Source organism: Lissotriton helveticus, chromosome 12 (genome assembly GCF_964261635.1).
Source record: "Lissotriton helveticus chromosome 12, aLisHel1.1, whole genome shotgun sequence".
Classification (NCBI taxonomy): domain Eukaryota; kingdom Metazoa; phylum Chordata; class Amphibia; order Caudata; family Salamandridae; genus Lissotriton; species Lissotriton helveticus.
The window spans coordinates 255,055,998-255,078,999 of record NC_136073.1 but is presented as its reverse complement, the minus strand read 5'-3'; the positions used below and the strand labels follow the sequence as shown (position 1 = coordinate 255,078,999).

Sequence of the window (23,002 nt, the reverse complement as noted above, 5' to 3'; positions counted from 1 at the left end):
GTTTTGTGCCCATTCCTGTTGGGAACAGTGATGGACATTTTTATTGAGAGACCTGAGGGGTATGCTGGGCATTAGAAAATATGTGGCTCCCCTGAGATTCCTGAAGTTTTCCTCACAGGAAATATATGTTTTAGTCAAAGACTGAGGTTTGCAAGGCCTCTGGATAAAGAAGTCTTTGCAAACCTCTCCGGCGAGGGCCACGCAAGTCACCCCACGCTGGATTCCCCTGGCTGTCTTGTTTTAAAAAATGTACAGGTTTGCTAGGTTTTCCTAGGTCCTATCTGATGTAGAGTCCATAATCCACAGCTAACCACATTGCAAAATAAGGGTTAGTTTTCAGTTGTAAAATGTGATGTTTCCGGGCTGCATTTATGGGTCCTTTTTTCTCACGGGCACTAGACCTACCCACACAAGTGAGGAACTACTTTTATTGAGCGATATGTGAAAACGCAATAGTAGAACATGTGTTATTACCTATAAGATTCCTCTGCGTTTGTACCTTCCAAATGTAAGCCAATGTATAAGGAAGACATTTAAAAACATTTCTTCTGAATGCTAGTATAGGTACCAACAAAATCAGAAATGTACACATAACCATTGCTCCTAAACTCCGTATTTGGTGTCAATTTCAGAAATACATAGGTTTCCTTGATACCCCTATTCCACTCTTTATATTTTACCATATGAATTGCTCAATGTTCGGTTCACAATAAAAAAAAAACATTGTACGGGTCAGCTCAGTTGTCAGCTATGGGTACCTCGGGTCATTGTCCTCAACAGTTAAGATGCCACCGCTTTCATTGAAGAAGTCTTGCCATTGCCATCATTCTGAACTTTAAGAATTGCAGAGGCAGACAGTGGCACCAGTGTCTTCATCCCATAAAGTTAACAAAATAAAGTGTCCAAAACAAGACTCAAGCCCCAAAGACTTAACAACAGTGAACAAATGAAAAAGCAACAAACACGGAATGTTCAAGATGCTAGACCAGTATTAGATCTATCCCCAACCCCTGAAAGAAGGAAAATAAATGAATGCAGGCGCTCCCCAAGATACTTACCTTCACCTTCTGAAGAAGCCTTGGAAATTCCTCTGCATTTAGGTTGAGAAAGGTCTAAACCAGTATGACTGGAAAAAGCACTGCATGCTGTTTTCAGGTGCATGACTGATTATAGCGCATCTCATTAAGTGACACATTCCCATTTATCCTTATCTGAACAGATGGCTAATCAAAGTTTACTCTTTCCAGAAATTGTGGCAAGACTTCCAAATGACAGCTTTGCTTCTCCAATGACAAAGGCCCCAGATAAACCAACACAGTTCTTTCCCAACCTCGGAGCAAGTTATCCACCACCTGAGAGCTTCTCTGGACACACAAAACTGAATTATTTTCTTTGGAGGAGACCAGTTGCTAATCAAGAGAAATGTCTGAGTCTAAATGCGTCTCCTTGTTCTACAGTGCACTAACTGCCCTCTCTCCTTGGCTTGATGGCGGTCTTCATTTTGTTTTATCAACTGCTGCCACTAGTACTTGGAAAGTTGCAGGATGCTAAGAACCACGATTATAGGTGTTTCCCTTTTACCAGCAACTACAATCAAACATTTGCGACAGATGCGTCCCTTATATAATCGTCGTGTCCTGTGTTTGTCTGTATGAGGCCTCTAGTGGTCCTCTGCAGACTCCTTACAAGTATTGCGTAATCTGGTAGATGTGACTGGGTGTGATTAATAAAGTTTGTGACAGAGTAAGTTCAGTTAACGGTTGCATGCTGAAGAATACAGCCTTGCAAATCAGAGCTCTGTGTGTGGCATGGTTTTTACATGCTCCTGTGCTGAGGAGGATGCTACAACTGGCGACGAGATACAGGATACATGCCCCAAAGACACATAACTGCTCTCCCTGAGAATTTGTAGTGCTCCAGGAAATTGCTTGTGCATGCCACGTGCGGCTCGAGAAGCGGTCTACGGTTGGAGTATGTGGAGTCAAAGTACAACTCCAGTTTTTGAGCGGCCTCCAAAGAAGGTGAAGGCCCGACGGAGGAGAACAGTCCGTAAGCCTGCCAAAAATCAATTTTGGTGTCGTCCGCTGCAGAAATCTTTCAAGATGTAATTCATTGAACAATTTGCCTGCCAAGTATGCTTTTAACTACAGGGATGATATACTGGTGTTTGGGGCTACACAAAACGCTGAAAGAAGAGCTACTGCGCCACAGCATAACACAGAGCCAGTACCGATACAAAGCAGAAATGCTAAAGACAGTGACAACCAGGTACAAAGATGCTCTAAAGGCAGTGACAGCCAGGTGCAAGAAAGCAGTAGAGGCAGACACGATCCGGTGCAAAGAAATGCTAAAAAGGCAGCTACAAGCAGATACGAGAAAGTCTGTGACAACCGGGTAAAGAAAGTACAAATGTACTGACCAGCACGAGTGAGGGAAGTGCCACACAACCTTGAAGCGGGTGTGACGACCAAGCCCAGTTGAGCCGCGTGGAAAGTAGCGTCCAATACACCGAAAGGCCTTGGGAATCATGAACTTTTTTCATGTGGCTCCTGAGAAGAGCGCCAAATATGGACAGCTGCTTTCCTAAAACTACCACTTCCGCTCGATTCTGCCAAAAAGCTGAATATTGGCGCCAGATGGACTGCCTGGATTGAAACGTTCTATTACTTAATAGATGCTATAGAGGAAGAAGATAAAAAGATCATCAAATACTTAAAGAACCTTGCAGGTTATGGAGTAAAAGAAGTGATAAAGAAAATATCACAAACTGATGAAGTATCCTACCGTCAAATCAAGAAGACATTTCCTGCCAAGTTCAATCCAATGCTGAATGTCGACTATGAAAGGTATACTTTCAACCAAGCAAGACCGCAACCTGGTGAGATAATGGATGAGTTTGCGGAGAGAATTGATATGCTTATAAAACACTGCAGGTTCAATGATGAAGAAGCCATATGTTTTAGAGTTATTGATGGTTGCATCTCTGATTTATTCCGATGACGCATGCTGCGAGAGCTGGTCAGTTTGGAGAAAGTTCTCATAGCTGCAAGAGCGTAGGAACATGCTGATCAACAAGCTTCTTATGTGGAAGCTGGAACAACACAGAATTAATCCATGTTGAGCATGAAAAGTAAGCAGAAACACAAGGCAGAGGCCCAGAGAGTGGTAACTCTGAAGAAAAAGAAATTGTGTTTCCGCCATGTATTCTCTTTTCTTCATGAAGGTAAATGTGCCACCATCGGATAAATATGCAAAGGCTGTGGGAAATATAACTATTTCGTAACAGTATGCAAAGCAAAAGAGCTGCTGTGCATCACAGAGAGATGAGAAGATTGATGCCAGAAAGTTCCGGAAGCACTCCAGCCACTCCCACAAGGCCAAACAGCAACATCAACTAAGGTAAGTGGAAACGAAACAAAGTTGATTGTTATCAAATTCATCTTCCAATGGTCCATTGACATCCTCATTGAGTGACAATAAGGAAGATAGATGTTACGATGGTGATGTCCATCATAGACCAGTGTTCACATGTAGGATTAGCCGCTTGCAAGGAAAACCACAAATCTGAAAAGAATCAACACACGAAGCAACATGGTTCATTTGGACATTGTCTTGAAATCACACTCAAGGTGAATGGTTGCCCTACAATCTTTATTGTAGAACGTGGTGGGCCAATAACCTCATGAGGGCAGAAAAGTACAAAGAACTATCTCCAAAACCACCTCTCGCATTGTTGAGAACAAAGGTAGGCACTTGGGCAGCGTCTATGCCTTTGCAGAGTTGAGGATCATTTGAGGCGACCATGTGGCACAAGAAAACGACAGTGCAAGTACCAATTCATGTCCTCCCAGGTACTCCGCTAAGTGAATGATTAATACGATTCGATTCTGCTGCTGACATGGAACTGATCTCTGTTAACTACAACTTGAATGCCCATTCTGAAATAGTGAATCAATTACTGACATTATTTCATGGACTTGGAAAACTTAAGACAATGAAGGTACAGCTTCACATTAATGAAGATATTTGCCCTGTTTTACAGCAACCCCGTCAAATTGCTTTTCATTTACAGGAAGCCTACGAGGAAACAACTCTAAACACTGTTAAAGCATGACCACATTGAGCGCTCTACTGGTCCAACATGTGGGTTTCATCCATTGTGGTGGTGCAAAAAAGACAGTGGAGGTTTAGTGCTCACTTGTGTTGGTATGCGCCACGCCAACAAAGCAATCGAAAGAGAAAGACCTCCAAGTCCCCATGTAGCGGACATGATCATGCAGCTGAATGGTGCCAACGTTTTCTCACGCCTTGATTTGAACAAAGGCTATCATCAACTTGAACTGTTGGTAGATTACTATATTTTAAACCCATGTTGGTTTGTGCAGATATAAAAAAAAAACAGTTTTGGTGTGTCGTCCGCTGCAGAAATCTTTCAGTATGTAATTCATTGAACAATTCTGCCTGCCAGGTATGCTTTTAACTACAGGGATGATATACTGGTGTTTGGGGCTACACAAAAGGAACATAACAATGCATTCACACAAGTATGCCATCTGCTTGCTGATGCAGGTCTCACATTAAATGCAGAGAAGTGTGGGTTTCACAGAAGCAGACAAATTCTTTCAGCATATTTTCTCTTAAAAGGGAATGAATCCTGACCCAGAAAACGTACTAGCATTGTCATCTACTTGCCCTCCAGAAGATGTGACCATTCTTCGGCATGGCCAGTTACTGCTCCAGGTACATTTGTGAATTAGCCACTGTGAGTGCCCCTCGAAGAAAACTAACAAAGTGAAATGTTCTGTTTGAATTGTCATCTGAATGTGATCAACGTCTCAAGATAATAAAAAACACAATTGAAAATGCAACTGAAATGGCTTTCGAAATTGCATACATAGATTGTGGCGGAGTCAAACCTGGTAGGGTTTGGAGCGATCCTTGCTCAACACAGTGTACAGCCCAATGCTCAGACACCCATTGTGGCCTATGCTAGGAGGAGCCAATCTTAGACTGAACATGCTTATTCTCAACCGGAGAAAGAAAGCTTAGCTGTAGTGTGAGCGTATGCACCCTTCCATGTGTTTCTGTACGGTAAGCATTTCACTCTTGTCACGGATCATCAGGCGTTGCTTACCATTTTCGGAAATCCGAAAGTACACCTCTCTGGCCACAGGCAAATTTACTCATTGAATGATTTATGAGTACTTTGAAAAGGGTGGTTCAGCGTGCTGCACAGAAAGATATCGATCTAAAGTAAGCTTTACGCATAGCCCTCCATGCCTACCATTCCACTCCTCATTCTACGACAGTATAAAGTCCTGCCATCTTGCTATTTGGAAGAGCACTTGGAACGAACATACCACAATGGACCACCAGTTGGTCAATAGACCCTCATGAGATTCATGTGAATGACACCTCTTGCAAATGCAAAAAATTAAAGCCTATGCCGATAAATGCAATGTGCTCCAGACACAGTTTTCGAGAAAGAACTGAGTTCCTGTCAAGTAAAAGCATAAGCGCAAGACTGATGCTCCATTTGATGCTGAATCGCTAAGAGTTGTGGCGAGCAAAGGACATATGGTAACTGCTCAACAACCTGGAAAATCCATAACCAGAGACTCGTAGCACTTAAAGCCTTTGCCTCGTTGTTCGTCAGCTCCAGGCCTCAGGAGTGAGGCCAGTCTACTTAAGTGCCAGGGTCAAGCATCTGACTCACCTCCCGAGATGCTAGATGAAGGTGCCCCATCTCTATCGCGTACAACTGGATCTGGAAGACTGGTGCAAGCACCTTGACCCCTCTTTGAGGAGTGATAATGTCTATATTTATATATATTTGTTCGTACTTTTTATTTAACAAAGGGGGAGACGTTGTGTCCTGTGTTTGTAAGAGGCCTCTAGTGGTCCTCGGCAGACTCCTTACAAGTCTGATGCCCCCCCCAAACGGCGGAGCAGATAGGCGTTAGCTCATCTACCTCCGATAAGCCAGTATTCATATCTGCCCATATTTTCAGATCACACTCTGCATGCTCATCCGTGCACGCAGTTCGCAGATGTCTCTCTTCTGCCACGACCCACTCCTGCAATTAATCATTATCATTAAGTGAAACTGAGTCTGAACGATGAAGGCTGTATGACATTTTTAGGTCTCTTAGTTGAGACCTTTTAATTTTACTAAAATTATACACACTATCCTTACTTTAAAAAAATATATTTTACATTTTCAAAGGTAAAACTAGTGTCCTGCTCTGAGGTAGAAAACGATATGGAAGCATGGTGCATTTCCCCCACCTCTCATCAAATATAGTGCCAATCATTGCAGTGCCCAAGTAATCAGTAACAATAATCCAAACTCTAGGCAAGTTCCGCAACTCCTGGTTTTAAATCTTCATTAAATACCCTCCTCCACCCCCACCCCCCTCACCCTGTATAAGTCACCATGATATTCATATACAAGGCAGTGATAGTCTTCCGCTTCCAGAGACCCACAGGTCTAGCCATTGAAATCCTAAAATGGCACATAATGTAGTAGCGTACATCAAATCTGTCACATATGCCACTGTTTCATGCAATTTAGGTCCCTTCCTCCCATCCCACGCCAGGCATTATTGCATCTATGGTTGCGTCATCCCCCCCCAGGATCGATGGTCTGTGCCCTTACTCATCTCCCACATAATATCCTGATAGGGTCATTCATTCAAACGTTTTATTCCTTTGGTCTGTTGTTGTTCACATTTTTCTTCCACCCATTACAGCATTCTGCATGGGGCAGCCTCTTCAGCCTTTGGCTAATTTCACATAAAGTAGTTGCTTCCAGTGCCAAGGGATTTTTAAAACCAAAAAATGTTTGGGCGTTTAGCTAGTTGTTTTTAGGTTAAGCCTGGGCAGTGCATGCGCCTCTGCAAGACATGCAGTACTGAAGTATGGCTTTGAAGCCCCGCCCACTCTCCCCCATATTTGTCATTGGATTGTGTCATTCTCCTTCGTAAACGCTGGCTCGCGAGTTGTTATTAGGCTTGTTAGTCCTTCCTTGGTACCGCCTTCTCTAGATTTGTAACCTCACATAATGACTGGACCTTTTACTGAGGTTGCGACACAGTATCTCTTATTTCGTCTGTAAGCACTCTTTTCTTAAATGGGTTTCTCCTACTTGCAGGTTCGACGTGCTTTCCTTGCCATCTGCTGTCACTTTCAAGCAGCCTGGCTGCCGCCTCTTCAAAGCAAAATAGGTCTTGCATTACAAGAGCTTGAGCTATTGTCGTTGTAAATGACAATAGCTTAAACTCTCAGAAATGCGAGACCTATTGCATTGCAAATGCTTGTTTAATATTGGTAGGGATCTGGTGGCTTCCCCAAAAATAAAGTTGTACAAAAACCATGTAAAAACAAACCTTACATTGACAAAGCCAGAAGGCTGGTAGCTAATTCCTGACGTATTGGCTTTGCCAGTGCTCTTTTAAGAATGTGGCTATCCACGAACTCTTGAATGCAAATGCAAGCAACAAAAATGCACAAACATTGCATCCAGGCATCCGGAACCTGTTTAATTGGGCACAGTGCCCTTTTGAATAATGTGCTGACGTTTCCTTTTCCTCATGACTCTAAATCTCACAGTCCTCATCCGAGTAAGATGATCCACATCCAGAATAAAATTTGCCCTCGTGCACCCTTTGCAATTGTTGTTCCCCAATCCATACGACAGAGACTCCACATAAAACTGCCATGAAGGCCAGAGCTTCATTGTAAGGTTGAAAGTAAGATTGATTCTTCACAACAAGCTACCATTCTTGAGCTTGATGGAATGTCTTCAGAATTTCTCAAGTATTGGCATTTAAATTTGGCATTAGACTGCACTGATATAGCTGTTGAGACAAACTGTCTTTCCACCAGGTCATCACACACCTTCGAGAGAAAGGGCTTCCATATCTGTTTACAGAAAACTGTGAAATCATGCCAAGACGAAGTAATTTTGCTGTATTTCCGCCATTTGGCCAAAACTGGGTTGTATTATCCTTGGTCACAGTACGTGTTGCCGAATTAAGAAAGTATTCCTTCCAAATAAAGACTTTTTGAGAGCTTAATATTGTGAAAGCTGTATGTTCACACACGTTATACAGTATTTCAAATGATTATTTTTCATTCCATTTATAAACTTTATTTCGATTTTAAAGAAATCACAAAAGTCATCACAGTACAGACACAGGGACTAAATTGGTCAGTAATCATTACACTATCTCGACACGCATGATTGTGACTATGTCATATAATACACATTGTTAAAACCATAAATTATTTAGTACAACTCTAAAACACACCCATATAGCGGGCCAGGAAACAGTTCTCCTTTAAGAAGAGCAAATTCATATACAAAAATATTACAGGTTATTAAAAAAGGGAGGAAGCTTACCTATGCCTCCCTGCAGACCAGCGAATCACCCACACCCAGCCCAAGAACTTGGCTATAGCAATCACATTGGGGCCATCCACTGCGGTTTTAAATAATCTGTATGCCTCGTCCCCATAGATAAACACAAGGATTTCAGCCAGCAGCTCCTCGGGTTATGGTATGCTGGACAAGAAAATAACATGTGGGCCACAGTTTCAACCCTGTCTAGGCAAAAAGGACATTTACTATGATTAGCATACAAGTTAGATCTCTTTGAGGTGAAAGCCTTGGTGGGTAGTGTTCCCACTCCAAACTGGTGGAATAGTTTTCTATCATGAGTCGAGGTGATTAGATCCCAGTACTGTTCATAATTAGGTTCAGATTTAATTTGTAGGAAGGTGCTTGACAGGGTAAGACTGCTGGAAGTTATAAACTGTCGGGAATAAATCATATGCCAATATGCTGTCTTTAACTATGATTTGCTGGGAAAGAGACTTCCCTCGGGGGAAGTCCACAACCGATTCAGTCCCAACTCCTAAACCACTCAATGTTATTGTTCACGTCCATATCCCGAATTTCCAACACAGCCAATGCATAGTTGGCTAATTCGGGAGTCGCCCAGAGTCTCCTCCAGTAGGATACTAATCTATAACGGGCTACAGCCCTAATGGAGTGGCACCCCAAATCCATATAACGGGGAATAAGGCGGGTTGATTGCGGCAAACCCGTTCATGATCGTACAAATTTATTTTGTGCCACCACCAGCGAATCCAGATTCGCATGCGCCCACAACTCTGAGCTATACAATATTGCGGCACTGATTTTGGAGTTATAGATCTGCAATACTGGAGCTACGGGTTTGGTGAAGGAGCGACTATGCTCCCTAAGCAGCACACCCGAGAGTTGGGCATGTCTTACCGTGAGACAGTCTATTTGCGGCTTCCAGCTCATCTTCTTGTCTAAGGTTACCCCTAAATAAGAAAAAATCTCTGTTTGCTCTAAGGTACCTTCCTGCATCCTAACTTCACCGATGTATTTGTTGGAGTTCTGGAGGACTATAAACTTTGGTTTGTCAACATTGACAACCAGGTCGTGATCCGCCAGAACTCTTCAAATCTTGTCAGGGCACGTTGAAGTCCCTGTCTCGTTTTGGAAAGGATAAGAGTGTAATCGGCGAACATTAGGAGTGGGATCTTTTTTCCACCTAGACTAGGAACATCGGTAGGGCAGTTTTCAAAATATTTCGATACCCCGTTTATGTAGGTGCGAGAACGCACCCCTGCCTGACCCCCTTCTCAACCAGAAACGTTTCAGTGGTGTGACCTGCCTTGTCCCACCTAACCTGGGCGAAATTGTCTGTGTACAATTTGACAACAAAAGCCAAGATTTCCAATAGCATGCCCAACTTTAAAGACTGTGCCACAGCTTGGAACGTGGGACTAGGTCAAATGCAGACGTGAGGTCCACGAAAGCTGCATAGATGGAGCCTCTCCCCAGAGTAACAGTACGCCAATAAATGAGGATGAACCTTAACACCTGGTCCACTGTACTCATACATCGTCGGAAACCTGCTTGTAAGTCTGAAAGGATGTGACAATCGTCCATCCATACCCGCATTCTACCTAAAACCACTCTAGCCACAACCTTCTGAATGCAATCAATCAGGCTTATAGGCCTGTAATTTCCTGGTAGGGGGCGATCCCCCCTTTTAAAAATAGGAAGGATAACTGCACCTGCCCAGGAACTGGGAATCGCTGCCCCTTCATCGATGGCATTCATCATTAAAAGTTGGATATACGTTGCCCAGGATGCCAGGTCTTGTACAAAAAGGTCTGCAGGAATGTAGTCAATACCCGGAGCCCTCCCTTTTGGAACCTGAAGGAGGGCTGATTCTACTTCCTTACTAGAGATGCTGAGGGAAGGAGAGGGCGATGGCACGACAAAGGTGTCCTGAGCTCCTGGATCGTTAGCAAATTGACCTTTGAAGTGGCAGACCCACTGATCCGGTTCCACATGGTTAGTGGGAACTTTACTAGGATCCTCACTCCCCCCATTTCACCAGGTGCCAAAATCTCGTCATGTCCCTCCCAGAGCATGCGTGGAGAAGTTCCGCCCAATGGGCCTCGTCCCATTCTCGTTTAGCATTGGATTTTGCTACCTCATAAGCCTGCCTCTTCTCTCTTATAGAGGCCTGTTCCTTACTCCTGATTGCACCTGCCAGAGATTTATAGGCCGAGCGACAGTTGGAGTTATACCATGATGCAGCCTTGGTAGCGGATGATACTGGGCCTTTTTTATTTTTTGTGACAAAAAAACTTTTCAGTTGATTAAAAAGATGCTTGTGTGTCTGGGCTGCTCTATCCCTGAGTACCCCCAATTCAGCCTCTGTCTGAAGGGTAACAATAGTATTTGCTACTAGGTTACTCATAGCTTGCAACTTATCAGGGTCAAGTGCAACCTTGCACCATTTAAGGCTTCTGGTATCATTGGTTAAATGGCCTTCTACGAAATCTGGGCAATTTTGCAATCCTTCTAGATTATTAGGGGCAATAGCCCGCATGGAAACTAAGAGTGGGTTATGGTCACTCTCAGGAAGGGCTTCCACCATCATATCTAGCAATTCAGGCCATAGTTCCATGTTAATAATAAAATAGTCTATGCAGCTAGAACGATGCCCATTGCTAAATGTTGGCATCCCAAGTTTGTCAGACTTCATGCGGCCATTTGCTGCTCTTAACCCATGTTCCAGGCAGAAAGCTTTTAATTGGAGTGCTGCTCTGGTCCACTTTTTTATGGGTGGAAGTTCCAGTGGTGGAATTAACCACTGGTCATTCTCCTCGAAGCTAAAATTCATATCCTCACAATCAAGTGGTTCATAAGTGCAGTTAAAATCCCCTGCGATTATAATGTTACTATTGCCTCTGTGATGCATTAAAAAAACATCTAAAGGGTCTACTGTGTCACACGCCTTCCCGCCTTGCTGACCCCTAGAGTAAACATTAATGAATACAATGTCCGGAGAATTACCATGTGATAGCTTAACAATGAGAATGTCCCGTGAGTCAATGACAATCTCCTCTATTTTATAAGAGTGGAACTGCCTGACCCAAATTTACAAGCCCCCCTTCGGTCTGCCCCTTTCACCCTGTACCGCTAGTTTAGAGAAATTGATATAGCCCGCATAGAAAACCTGGTCCACTGCCCAGGTTTCTTGAAACAATATAATATCCTGTTCCTCAATGAAGGAAGTCCATTCAGTAGAGGGTAGTTTACTTACAAGCCCCACAATATTCCAAGAAGCTATTTTAAGAACTGTGCAAGACTCCAATGGTACACTTGTTAGTGGGCCTCAATCACAATTTGACATGAGTGGGTGGAACATTATCAATGGTGATACGAGATTGAACCGTATCGTTAGCGCAAGCCCCCGGTATTGCCCGAGTACCCAAACTACTTGTGTGTGACACTCTGTTAATCCTACTCCTAGTGTGAAGCACTCGACAGCCCCTGCCTTCCTGAACCCATCGTGGGGAGGCTTTGCTAGACAGGATTGCAGGACCCAGTCAGTCAATATCCTCCAAGTTGTTAAATGATTCAAATCTATTAAAGGTTGGGGCAGAATACTCATACATCCCCTGAGCAAGTGGTACAAAGTTACAATCGACCCTAGGCGTTTGCAACAACCGTGTGTCTTGGTAAAAGGACCCTAGAGGTAAGATGTTTATACCTTCCCCACTCAAATACCTTGAGCCGGCCCTATCAAGGATTGATTTGACTAGATGGGGGGGACCCAAAATTGACCACCACACAGTCGCCTCTGCTTGTTTTCTTTGATTTACCTATCCACGCAATTCTGCGTGCCATTTTAAAGCCCCCAAATAAAAGACCTCCCAACCTTGTTTTGGAATTTAATATATGGAGGGCCTTGTTCCTCAAAGAAACCCAATTTTCCTCAACACCAGATTGTAGATGGGGTACATTAGTAAGTACAATAGTATAGGGTGTTGGCTCGGGGGGTAGGTTAAGAGATTCATTGCAATAGTGGCTGTTCATACCTCCCTGTGGGACCCTGCTATTATTGCTACTCCCGGGTGCTTCTCTCCTACGTGTTGCTATTGCGTCAGGAACTGGTGTATTGCCCGTTGGGTGGGGTGGGGTGGGGGGGGGGGGTGTCTACAACTATAGTACCAGCCATAGCCTTATCACTAGCAGGTAGACTAGCGGGAACAGTTGGTACAGGATCCAAACCTTCATTAGAAGCAGTAGGGCAACTTATAGTTTTGCCATTTGGCGACAATAGTTGGTGCTCAATGTTAGTTAATCCTTGACCAATATCTATAAATTTTAATGCCAACGGCTCGAACATTGCCTGCAGTTATTCTTCAAACTTGGCTATGAGCCTATCCTCCACCTCACATGGCATCTGATTGAAACTAGTCCGGGAATTAATAGATATGGGACTGGGAATCTTAGGTGTGGCAGCATCTTGAGCACTGCCTTTCTTGCCACGGGAGGGCCCTTTAGTTTTGGCCACTTTACTGACCTGGTGCAAGGTAGCGGCGAGCCCACCCGCCTTCCTTTTCTTGGAAGGAGCTGAGACTCGACCCTCTCCCTTAGCCTGTGTTTGGCGCTGCTGACGAGTTAGTATCATATCGGGAGATATAATAGTGGGGGTAAGATCTCTAGCTGGAGTTGAGGGAACAGCTAACAATGAAGGAGAAAGCCCAGAGGATAATTGCTGTGGTAATTCAACAGATGAGCCCACCCCCTCCTGGGAACATACTAAGGGAGCCCCAGCAGATGCTCTACGGGGATCGAGAGTCGAGAGACAATCTTCTTTGGGTGAGCTCGATCTCTTTTATGAGAACAGATTCAGCTCTCAGGAGAAAAGCATAAAGTGTCCCAACGACCCCCTTTTGGATGGTCTTACTCATTGTTGACTTTTTATCCCAAGACCTGATTACTAAGGAAGAGGAAAAGAACTACAATACAAAACTTCAACAAATGTCAATCACTAACCAGGTCTGTGTGAGGGCCAGTTGAGAGGTGTAAAGGGGGTGGCCCAGCCAAGCCTCTTCCTGGCTTCGACGGGCGCGCCCTTGGCCCGGGCACGCCAGCGCGCTACGGGAGGCACCCAGTTGTTTTAAGCGCCTCCGGGCACTGTAAGATGACGCGAGCAGGGGGCGCCACACGAGGATGCTGAGAAATGGAGCCCCCTGTAGCCCGGCAACTAGCCCAGGACAGCCCCCAGCTGCGGCGTGGAAAGCAGGCAGCAGAGCCGCCCCAGTAGGCTGAGAGGTGGGCTGAAGGCAGGTAAGTCCGTTCTCCCACAATGACAGTAGTGGCAGAAATTACCGGGCAAAGGTCAAAGCAGTCCTGCACTGCGGGAGGAGCCCTGTTGTTTTAAGCGCCATCCTGGCGCTGTAAGATGACGCGAGCAGGGAGCGCCACACAAGGGTGCCAGGAAATGGAGTCCCCTGTAGCCCGGCAACTAGCCCAGGACAGCGCCCAGCTGCGGCGTGGAAAGCAGGCAGCAGAGCCGCCCCGGTAGGCTGAGAGGTGGCCGGAAGGCAGGTAAGTCTGTTCTCCCGCAATGACAGTAGTGGCAGAAATTACCCGGCAAAGGTCAAAGCAGTCCTGCACTGCGGGAGGAGCCCTGTTGTTTTAAGCGCCATCCTGGCGCTGTAAGATGACGCGAGCAGGGAGCGCCACACAAGGGTGCCAGGAAATGGAGTCCCCTGTAGCCCGGCAACTAGCCCAGGACAGCCCCCAGCTGCGGCGTGGAAAGCAGGCAGCAGAGCCGCCCCGGTAGGCTGAGAGGTGGCCGGAAGGCAGGTAAGTCTGTTCTCCCGCAATGACAGTAGTGGCAGAAATTACCCGGCAAAGGTCAAAGCAGTAAGAACTCATCTGTCCTTTGTCCTGCAAGTTGTCTGACCTTTCATGCAAATCATCCCATACCGGGGCCCATCTGCTTTCGAAGGCCAACCTGACAGGCAGGGAGAACTTTTCACAAATTTGATCCAAAATATGTCCTATGCTGTTACCTAGAAAAGACAAAGGAAATCAGAAAATCCAATCAGCTTTGAGAAATGAGCTTATTCGTTTACAAAACATCCATCGTCTCATGTCAAATCGTAGGACACCATAAGGCTAATGGTGACCCACTTCTCAGGAATAAGAAGCTCATTCTGCAACTTTAAGACTGAGTCAGCTATACCAAAGCCTTATTATGAAAAGTTCCTGTGGCTGACATCTTCACATTGGCCTTCTAGATATGCAAAATTGTAAAGATTCAGACTCCATGGCAGTAGATGAAGCTTTTTTGCAAATCCCGTTTGGCTGATTCGTTCTGTTATACACATTGCCAGCTTCTTGCCACTTTTCCAATTGGGATGTGCTTGTTATAAGCAGTGTTATGACTGCCAGCGATGATCCCACAATGGAAAAGGAAATGTTACTTGTATGTAATCCTAGTTCTATATCATAGGAAACTTCATTGAAGTCCTTAACAGCCTACCCTCTTCTCCTTGTTACAATAGGGTGGTATCTCCTGAAAGATCAATATTCTGCTCTCTTGTCAGAGCAAACTATGGTATAAACTGCTTAGGAGAGCATTGTGTGCCAGTGAAGTTGGTGGCTACCTCGGAAGTGCAGTGTTCCTCTCAAACTCACTACTTCCAGTACTCTCCAGACTTGCTCACTGTTTTAACATTCTCCTTCTTACTGTCTTGAATGCCTTTGCTATTCATAAATTATTTTGCTTTTGCTCATTTATGTTCCTTGCAGCTCTATTAGAAATTTCGGCTGCTCATCCTTAGGAATATTATTTCCCTTCTAGCCTTTAAAAATACATGTTGTCTCTTTAAACATGAGCGATATTGATGTTAACATTAATGCACTACTGTACCATCGCCCGCACTCAGAGCTACACCCATCGCACAAAGTATACCTTCCATTACTTTGTTATACAATTGTCATATTAATGTATGTTCAGTCTTGTCTACTGTCTTCATTCGTTATCCACTGTACATTCAAATTAACATCTCTGAAACCAATTCAGCATTGCTCTTGTATACCTCTGATTTTTCTCTTGACAGCTTTTCTTGAAGGATTACCATTTCTTTTCAGTTAATAAATCATTTTGCTATTTATTAATACTTTTAGGAACTGAGTTTATTTTCACTTGTTCCTAACAGGTGTTCCACCCACTCAGCTGCATCGGCATGGCAACCTTGGCACCATCAATGTGACTGCGGTTCAAGAAGCACTGGCTTCTATTCTCCCGAAAAAAGAGTCCTCGTTTCTTACAGAGGACAACACCAAAGGTATGATGGTGGAAGGAGATGAGACAGTGCTGATTGAGGAGAGCACCAAGCAAGCTGGAAAAGATCAGAGTACTATCCCTCAGGGAAGTTTGGAGGTGGCATCGGAAAAGAACATAGTGGAAACAGCAGCTCAGATGCTCCCATGTGAGCCCAATTTAACTCTTGAGGATCAAAAAGAATCCGTGGAAGAGGACGTGGACACATATGTGGAGTCCAACCCCACGGTCCCTACAACGTAAAGCAAGAAGTAGTGTTTTATGCCTTAAGTTCTTCTTTCTTGGGCACATGAGATGAATGATTTCTGTAAGGGTTCTAATAATGCTCGTAAAAGCTCTTCTGGTAGGACCTACTTTTAATCTTAACTAAGTGCAGATCCTGGGATTGGTGAAGTGTGATCTGTTGGGCCCTTGTTGCGAATTTTGACTACGCACAGCATGGATGAATAGCCTCTGAAATGCCAACCTACAATAAGTGAGGGAATACTTTATCTGCTACTGTGTTAGCAACCGGTCCTTAACCATGGCAAAAATATTTGAGGAACATACCTTATTTGTTTTCTGGTGTCTAGTTGTAAATTTGCAATAGAATTATGGATGAAAAAAATACTTTTTGCCAGAGACTCAAAACTGAAGACCATTTCAGGTCCCCGTTTAAGGGGTGTGGCACTTGTTATGCCGTATGCTTGTCGCTGTAATAAACGGACTTTGCATATATACTTGATTGTATGAGGGATCTTTTGTGTAGCTTTCATATCCATACATTCTATGGTATGAATTTGGTCTTACTGTGATGATTCGGCTAGACTGTTCTACCTCTTACTTATAGCTGTTCTTATGCATACCCTATGTGGGCAGTTCTCTTGCACTGTCAAGTATATGCATATATAAAATAGGCGCTTGAGCGCCAATTAAAATTCTGATACCTTAACAGTGGTGTTTTCTTGATTAATGTCAAAAGCTTTAACATGATAATCTCTTTAGATCATTGGTTGCTATCTACACCAGTTCATGGTCATTAGAAGTAAATCCAATAAAGTGACATTTTGGTGCCTAGTAGGGACGTTGTTCACGTGACAAAGAACATGTCTACACTGTGAAGCTTATTGATGTCTCAATCATTCATTTGTTGGAAGACTCAAGAGGGCACAAATTGATCTGAAATGGAGCCTAAATCATTTTGTTCACTGGAGATCACTCTTACTAAGGAATCTGGACCACCGCAGCCCCAGCTGTAGTCAACCTGTGAAGGAAATTGAGGGCTTTTATCTTCCAGGGGTCTTGTAGCTAAAATTTACATACAGAGCTAGGTAAAGTTGCCTACTGCACAAATGTGTATGAAATCAGACTTCACAAGCTAAATTACTGTCCGAGACAACTCTGCCTTTCAACCATGTACGATTAATAAAATGGGTCGCTTTTAAGTATTAGTAGTTCTGTAGATTTATACTATTTGAATTTAAGAAAACGTTTTTGGGAAGGATTTAAAATGCTATTCCTTTTTTTTTTTTTCGTATGATGGTTTATGATTCCTCAATAGGTTGATTGTCATGTGTCAAATTTTAGCATCTCGGGCACATATTCTTTGATAATTTGGCATCCCTGGGAGGCAGGTTTCTACAGCCATCAGTACCCTGGCATTACAGGCGAGGTTGCATAAATTCTCAATTTTCCTGAGATCGCATACAAGTACACAGACTTTTTTTCCTGCATCAGAGATTGAGGCGCAGGCAGAGTCATAGTGTCCTTGCTTTGCAGGTATAGTCACACATATTTTCATTGTGCGGACAACAAGCATCCTTCACAGACGGTCAATCTCATCCACTACTATCTGCAATCAAGGTGTATCACATATCTTTCAAAATCCTGGCATTTCACACAGGTTTGCTTGTATATTGGCAGCTTAATGAGATTGTGTCAGGAGAGTGTGCAGTGCTTTTTGTTCATGGCATACATCTATTCCCTCCCGGTGTGCCATGTGTACAATCCTTATATCATCTGACTGCTTTCTGGACATGCATACGTTAGTAGTTCTGATACCTAGAAGTGTTTTGGGGTGTCTTCATAGTTTATATGCCCGTGCTTCTTTCTTTGATGTTTTTACATTCATTGGTCCATTCGTTTGTGTTGATGCACTTTGAATGTTTTAGAACAAAACTCTAGTCTAGATCAAAGGTGCCCTTTTGCTGATTTGGAGGTCCCACTTAGTGTAGAATATGGACTGGTTCATTCGGTGGCCTGCAATTTAGGTATAAGGAAAAACTGTCACCCTCCAGTTCTTCTTTTTGCTCTCTATGTTTTTAAGGTCACAATTAGGAATAACATGTTTGAGGTTTTACTGCTTATTATAACAGGATTCCCCATTTATGTATTGTTTTTCCCTTACACATTCCTCCAGGTAAAATCTGGATGGATTCACGCTTGGAAATACTAAAGATCTGAGCTGAAATTTTACTCGACTCTGAATTCAAAGTTGGGCCCAAACATTACTTGCATCTCGTTTTAGATTTTGTGCAGAACTTGAAATGAGCATCTCCTTTCGTGATTTTCGCTGGCTGCATATGGTCTTCTGTCTTAGATTTAAGGTGGTCTTTAAAGTTCTGCAGGTAATTTGGCCACTTATTTTAAATCTTAATTGTTGTGGTAGACATCTATTACAACCAACCTTCAATCATCAAATTGCATGCATTTATAAAGGATAGGGGTATTACACCTGATACTGCAAATCTGCACGTTCATGAATGTGGCACTGAAGATGAGAGATATGCTGCAACCAGGTTATATAGACACACCGACTTGAGTGATTTTTGTTTTGGTGAAATAAACATGGGCGCAACAGTGAGTAGTCAAGTGTAACGGGCCAAAACGACTTGATTGAAATAGCCAAGGATTTGTTTTTGACGGTTTCAAACACAAATTTTGAAACTGACAGTTTTTACTCCCTTGCTCTCCCTAACTGATCCATTTACCAGCAGGGCTCTGTATTGAAGGAAGAGAAAGAACACTGGATTGCTTCGGTAGGTGAGGACTGCTGCTTTTATGTTGACACTTCTTCCTTTCCTTTGAGTCTGGGGGCCTAGGCTTTTGGATGCATATAGGTACCCAGCCCAAAATTGATGAATTAATCTGTTCTGTCATTTTCTCTTGAATAGTCCACACGTTTGAGTATTGCATGTGAACAATTGCATGAAATGATATCATAGAACAACAATTGAGTGCTGACAGCATAGAGAGTTGACAACCAGTCGTGCATATATTTGAGTGGTCTATATTTGTAACTCACAAATTCTGTGGACATTCAGGACTAGATTTTGCAGGATTCTCGCAATAGATTGACTACTTTAGCCGCAGAGTACACCAAATTAACTAATGCTTTAATGAAAGGCATGTACGCATTAATTGCAGACCATTTTTCTCCATTAAAACAAGCATTCCAAATACAGCAAATCATGCAGCAATATGCTGTTCAATTTCAGACTCCTGGTATATATTGTACGAGTCTATGGTACTTTGTAGAAGATGCAAAAAGAGCAGGAAAAACTCATTTAGATTATGGAACTCTAGGTTAAAGAAAAAATAATTCCCTGAAAGTGAGGTGAACTGATACAGTGAATTGAAACACCACATGAGAAATGTTTAACAAATAAGAGTACTGTGCATAAAAAATTATTATTTCTGTTCTATGGAAACAAGGCAAAGTTGAAAGTTCCAACTAGTACGGATTTGGAAGATGGTCTTTGGATAATAATGAAAAACGCCTAGAAATTGCTGAAAGTAGAATGTTGAGGAGGTTAATGTCTCTCACAGAAGAAACTTCATTGGTGACACTCAAAGCTAATACAACGTACACAGGCATTGAGTATGTCGCAGTGTATTGGTATATTGTAAAAGCCATTTGCTCGACCTAGGATGCATAACTTTGCATTAAAGTCTGAATCACACCCAGTGAAAAATAGGCAAGCGTGGTCTGAATGAAAATCTGCAACAAAAAGCAGGTTTGGGCTATGTCAGAATGTCAAATTAAGAAGGGTATTTCAGAAGAGGGAACGCAACAAATACTATTAATAAAAACATACAATATCTAAGCAGTTGACAAAGTTAGCTAAGACCCCGAACCAATGTTTTTTTTCTGATATTCAAAAGTGATCTAAACGTACTTAGCAAATTTTTGATTGAAGAAAAGACTGGCTTCTCTAGGAAGAAACAGCTCTTTGTGGGTAAGAAAGATTGTATAAAAGGAACCAATCTCAGAATGGAAGGTGCATGAAAAGACTAATTGATGTATTTCACTTGTCTGTATTGGATTTAAACAAGCATTTGCAATGCAAGAGGTCTCGCATTACTGAAAATTTGAGCAAGTGGTGTTGCAAATAATGTTTATTAGATTATTTTTTGGGGTAAAAAATATCCCAGCAACAGCATAGGTAAGGGTGCAGTACCTTATGTGGCTAATAGAGACCCCTTTACAACTCCACAGGTACACCTAGTAACAGCCTGTGGTACTGCACCCTTTTCTTGCTTCGTGGATTTGAATTGAATACTTATGCTACTGCTAGGATATTTTTTACCAAACAAATGTAACAAACATTATCGTTCGCAATGCCAATAGCTCAAACAGTAATGCGAGACCTATTGCATTGCAAAAGGTATACAGTTAGTACACACTGGGTCATGCAGTCTTGATTTAGGAATACAGGTTTGCTGCTTGATAAGGAAACCATGTACCATAATGTGCCATCGCTCACCAACACTGCTGCAGACAACACCCATTGTGCAGTGCTGCAAATTACACCCACCCATGCACAAATGTGTACTCGAAACGTACTACAATGCCCCATCTACGACTCCGCTAACATAGACAGACCGTTAAAACAATGTATGCATACTCCCCATATCTAAATTATTTGATACGTACGGCATTCATGCTTCTAATTACGCCTCCTAAAACCAGAGAAAGTGAACTAATGTTTCTTTAGGGATCATTGTTTTCATGTTAACATATTTGCATTATAAACCAAATGCAAGTGCAAATGAATGACTAGTAGCTGTCCAAATTTATGGGGCAAAAATGGTTGAGTATGCTCAAAAATGTAGTTCCCGGTATGCTGAGTAAAGTGATTATCGGTAATTCTCCTCCATGTATCTGTTTGTCATGGAAAATAAAAAAGCTCTCATGTATCAAATAAAAAAAAAGAATATTTCTAAAAGACCTCCCAGTGAAGGAGCCATCAAACTAGTGTCACATGGGTGCCTGATGCATGTGGCAGTGCTCCCTGCAGTCTTTTAGAAAAACCTTGTGTCTCTGTACTTAGGTTTCTTACAAATTAAACACTGCGTGGCAAGCATTCAATGTAGAGCTGATGCTATATAGCGGTGCAAACAAATGCCTGGCCCATTACTGCACCGGGCCAATGATTTAACTCTCACTCAGTTATTTACTGTTTTCTTGTGTACTTATAATAATCTAAAAATACCTTAAGCGGTGGCGAATGGATACAGACTGCGCTAATAATTCACAAGCTTTGTACCGTGGGCTGATAAATAGGAGCATGCATCCTAACCATGAATTGGAATGAAACTGGACGCACATTTAATTTGTTGCTTTAGATCCACTTCAAGGCTTTTAAAACTAAAGGCTGCCTGCAATCTGCACGGTTCAGTTAGATATGTGCTGCTAGAAAAGAAACAAATTACAGAAATAATAATGCCTGAAACGTTTGACATGGCACAGGGGTGGGGGGGCACATCATTTGGTGAAACCAATGCAGGCACACAGAGGGAACCAACTTCAATGGAATGATCATATATGGGGTTCTAGCTTGAAATTTTGGGTGACCAGTCAGTTTAAGAATCAACTGGAGACAAAATAACTCACTGAAAGATCACATTTACAATTAATCATAGTGCAAGAGCTCAACACGAGTCCAGAAATCTATTCTGATGCACAAAGTCATGTGTAAATCCTGGTGCTAGTGGTCAAGAGGGTGTGAACAGCTTTTGTGTCAGTTCTAAAATTAGCACAAGTGCATCCAGCGCTTGCTTGTTCTAGTTGGAAGCATTACAACTCCAAGAGCACAACAGAAGATGTCTAAATAATGTGCAAAGCTGATGCAAACATATTTGCATTTCACTATATTGTATAAGGGTGCAATAGCGCAGCTCAATTGGTAAATGCACAGCGGGGTTTTTGCACCCACGTTTGGTGCCTAATCCAAAGTGAGATATTTACTGCTTAACCTGTATTTAAATGCACATTTGCACAGGCAAAAGTTAGGAACAATCCTGTCACATATTTCAGTGACTTGTCCATTTCTAGCATATTAAACACGAAAAAAATAAGTACAGGTAGCCTCCTAACGTACACTGAAGTAAAGAAAGATTCCTACAGGTAGTAACTTCCCAAAAACTTGTCTGAAACTGTGTTAATGGCTCTGTCAACGCTCTGCTAGATCGCCATGATGTGTTTTAAATATTGGAATTGTGTGGCAATAGAAATAGAACTAACCCTAGTGAAAAGTAAAATGCGTATATCACCATCTTAGAGTGGTTAGAAACGTCCCAATCTTAATTGGGATTGATTAAAAACCTTGTGAAGTTAGGTACCGAGTAGCACTGTGTACAGGAAAATATTGTGTTCAAAAAGAATATAAAGAGTAAATTTATGTGGGATACATATATGCCCTGAATGTTCCACTCGTGTGACTGTGAAACGTGAAATTATTCTAATTAACAGTGAATTGCAACAAAAGAAAATATAAAGTGTGTGCGCATTTAAAATACATAATGCAACAAAAGTATGCACGTTTAAAATATATGGCGCAATGAAGCAGAGCAACTAAAAGAAAAATGCACACTTTTGATGCGGTATGTATTTTAAATGTGCACACATTTTATATTTTCGTTTGTTGCAATTTTACCCTCTCCCCTTCCCCCCCCCCCTCACTCCGTAAATAGGCGGGTTTTTCCTTTTCTTGGTCGCAGTGGAAGTTGCTGTTGCGGGTGCCGATGCAGCTGTGCATTGCTTTGTCCTGCCGGGGCGATTGGAGGCTGCCGGCGTGCAGAGAGCGGCGAAGCCTGTGGCAGCAGAGATCGTGTGGTAGACTGTGAGCGCTAGATAAGTTGAGCAGTGAAGAAAGCGCCGTGTTCCACACTGCTTAAAAAGCCTACAATTGTAAAAAAAAAAAAAAAAAATTGTTTAGTGAGACGCGCATGTCGTGCCTGCTTCAGCAAAACATTAACTAAATAGTGCTCTTGAACTGCTAATGAAAGCTAGAGAGTAAGGACACTTGTAATAGGGG

At 42.7% G+C, this 23,002-nt stretch overlaps 1 protein-coding gene across 2 annotated transcripts in view; it reads left to right on the top strand.

Annotated features, from left to right (window-relative positions):
* Positions 1-23,002, top strand: part of COG8 (component of oligomeric golgi complex 8) — a 188,359-nt gene that overhangs the window by 41,378 nt on the left and 123,979 nt on the right. Inside the window, exon 5 of one of the 2 annotated variants that reach the window (XM_078669308.1) lies at positions 15,580-16,635. The exons of the other annotated variant lie outside the window; for it this stretch is intronic. Coding sequence (XP_078525434.1) covers positions 15,580-15,947 — 368 coding nt within the window. The 3' untranslated portion in view covers positions 15,948-16,635. Of the gene's footprint in view, positions 1-15,579; positions 16,636-23,002 lie in introns of those variants that run through there. 2 annotated transcript variants of the gene reach the window in all.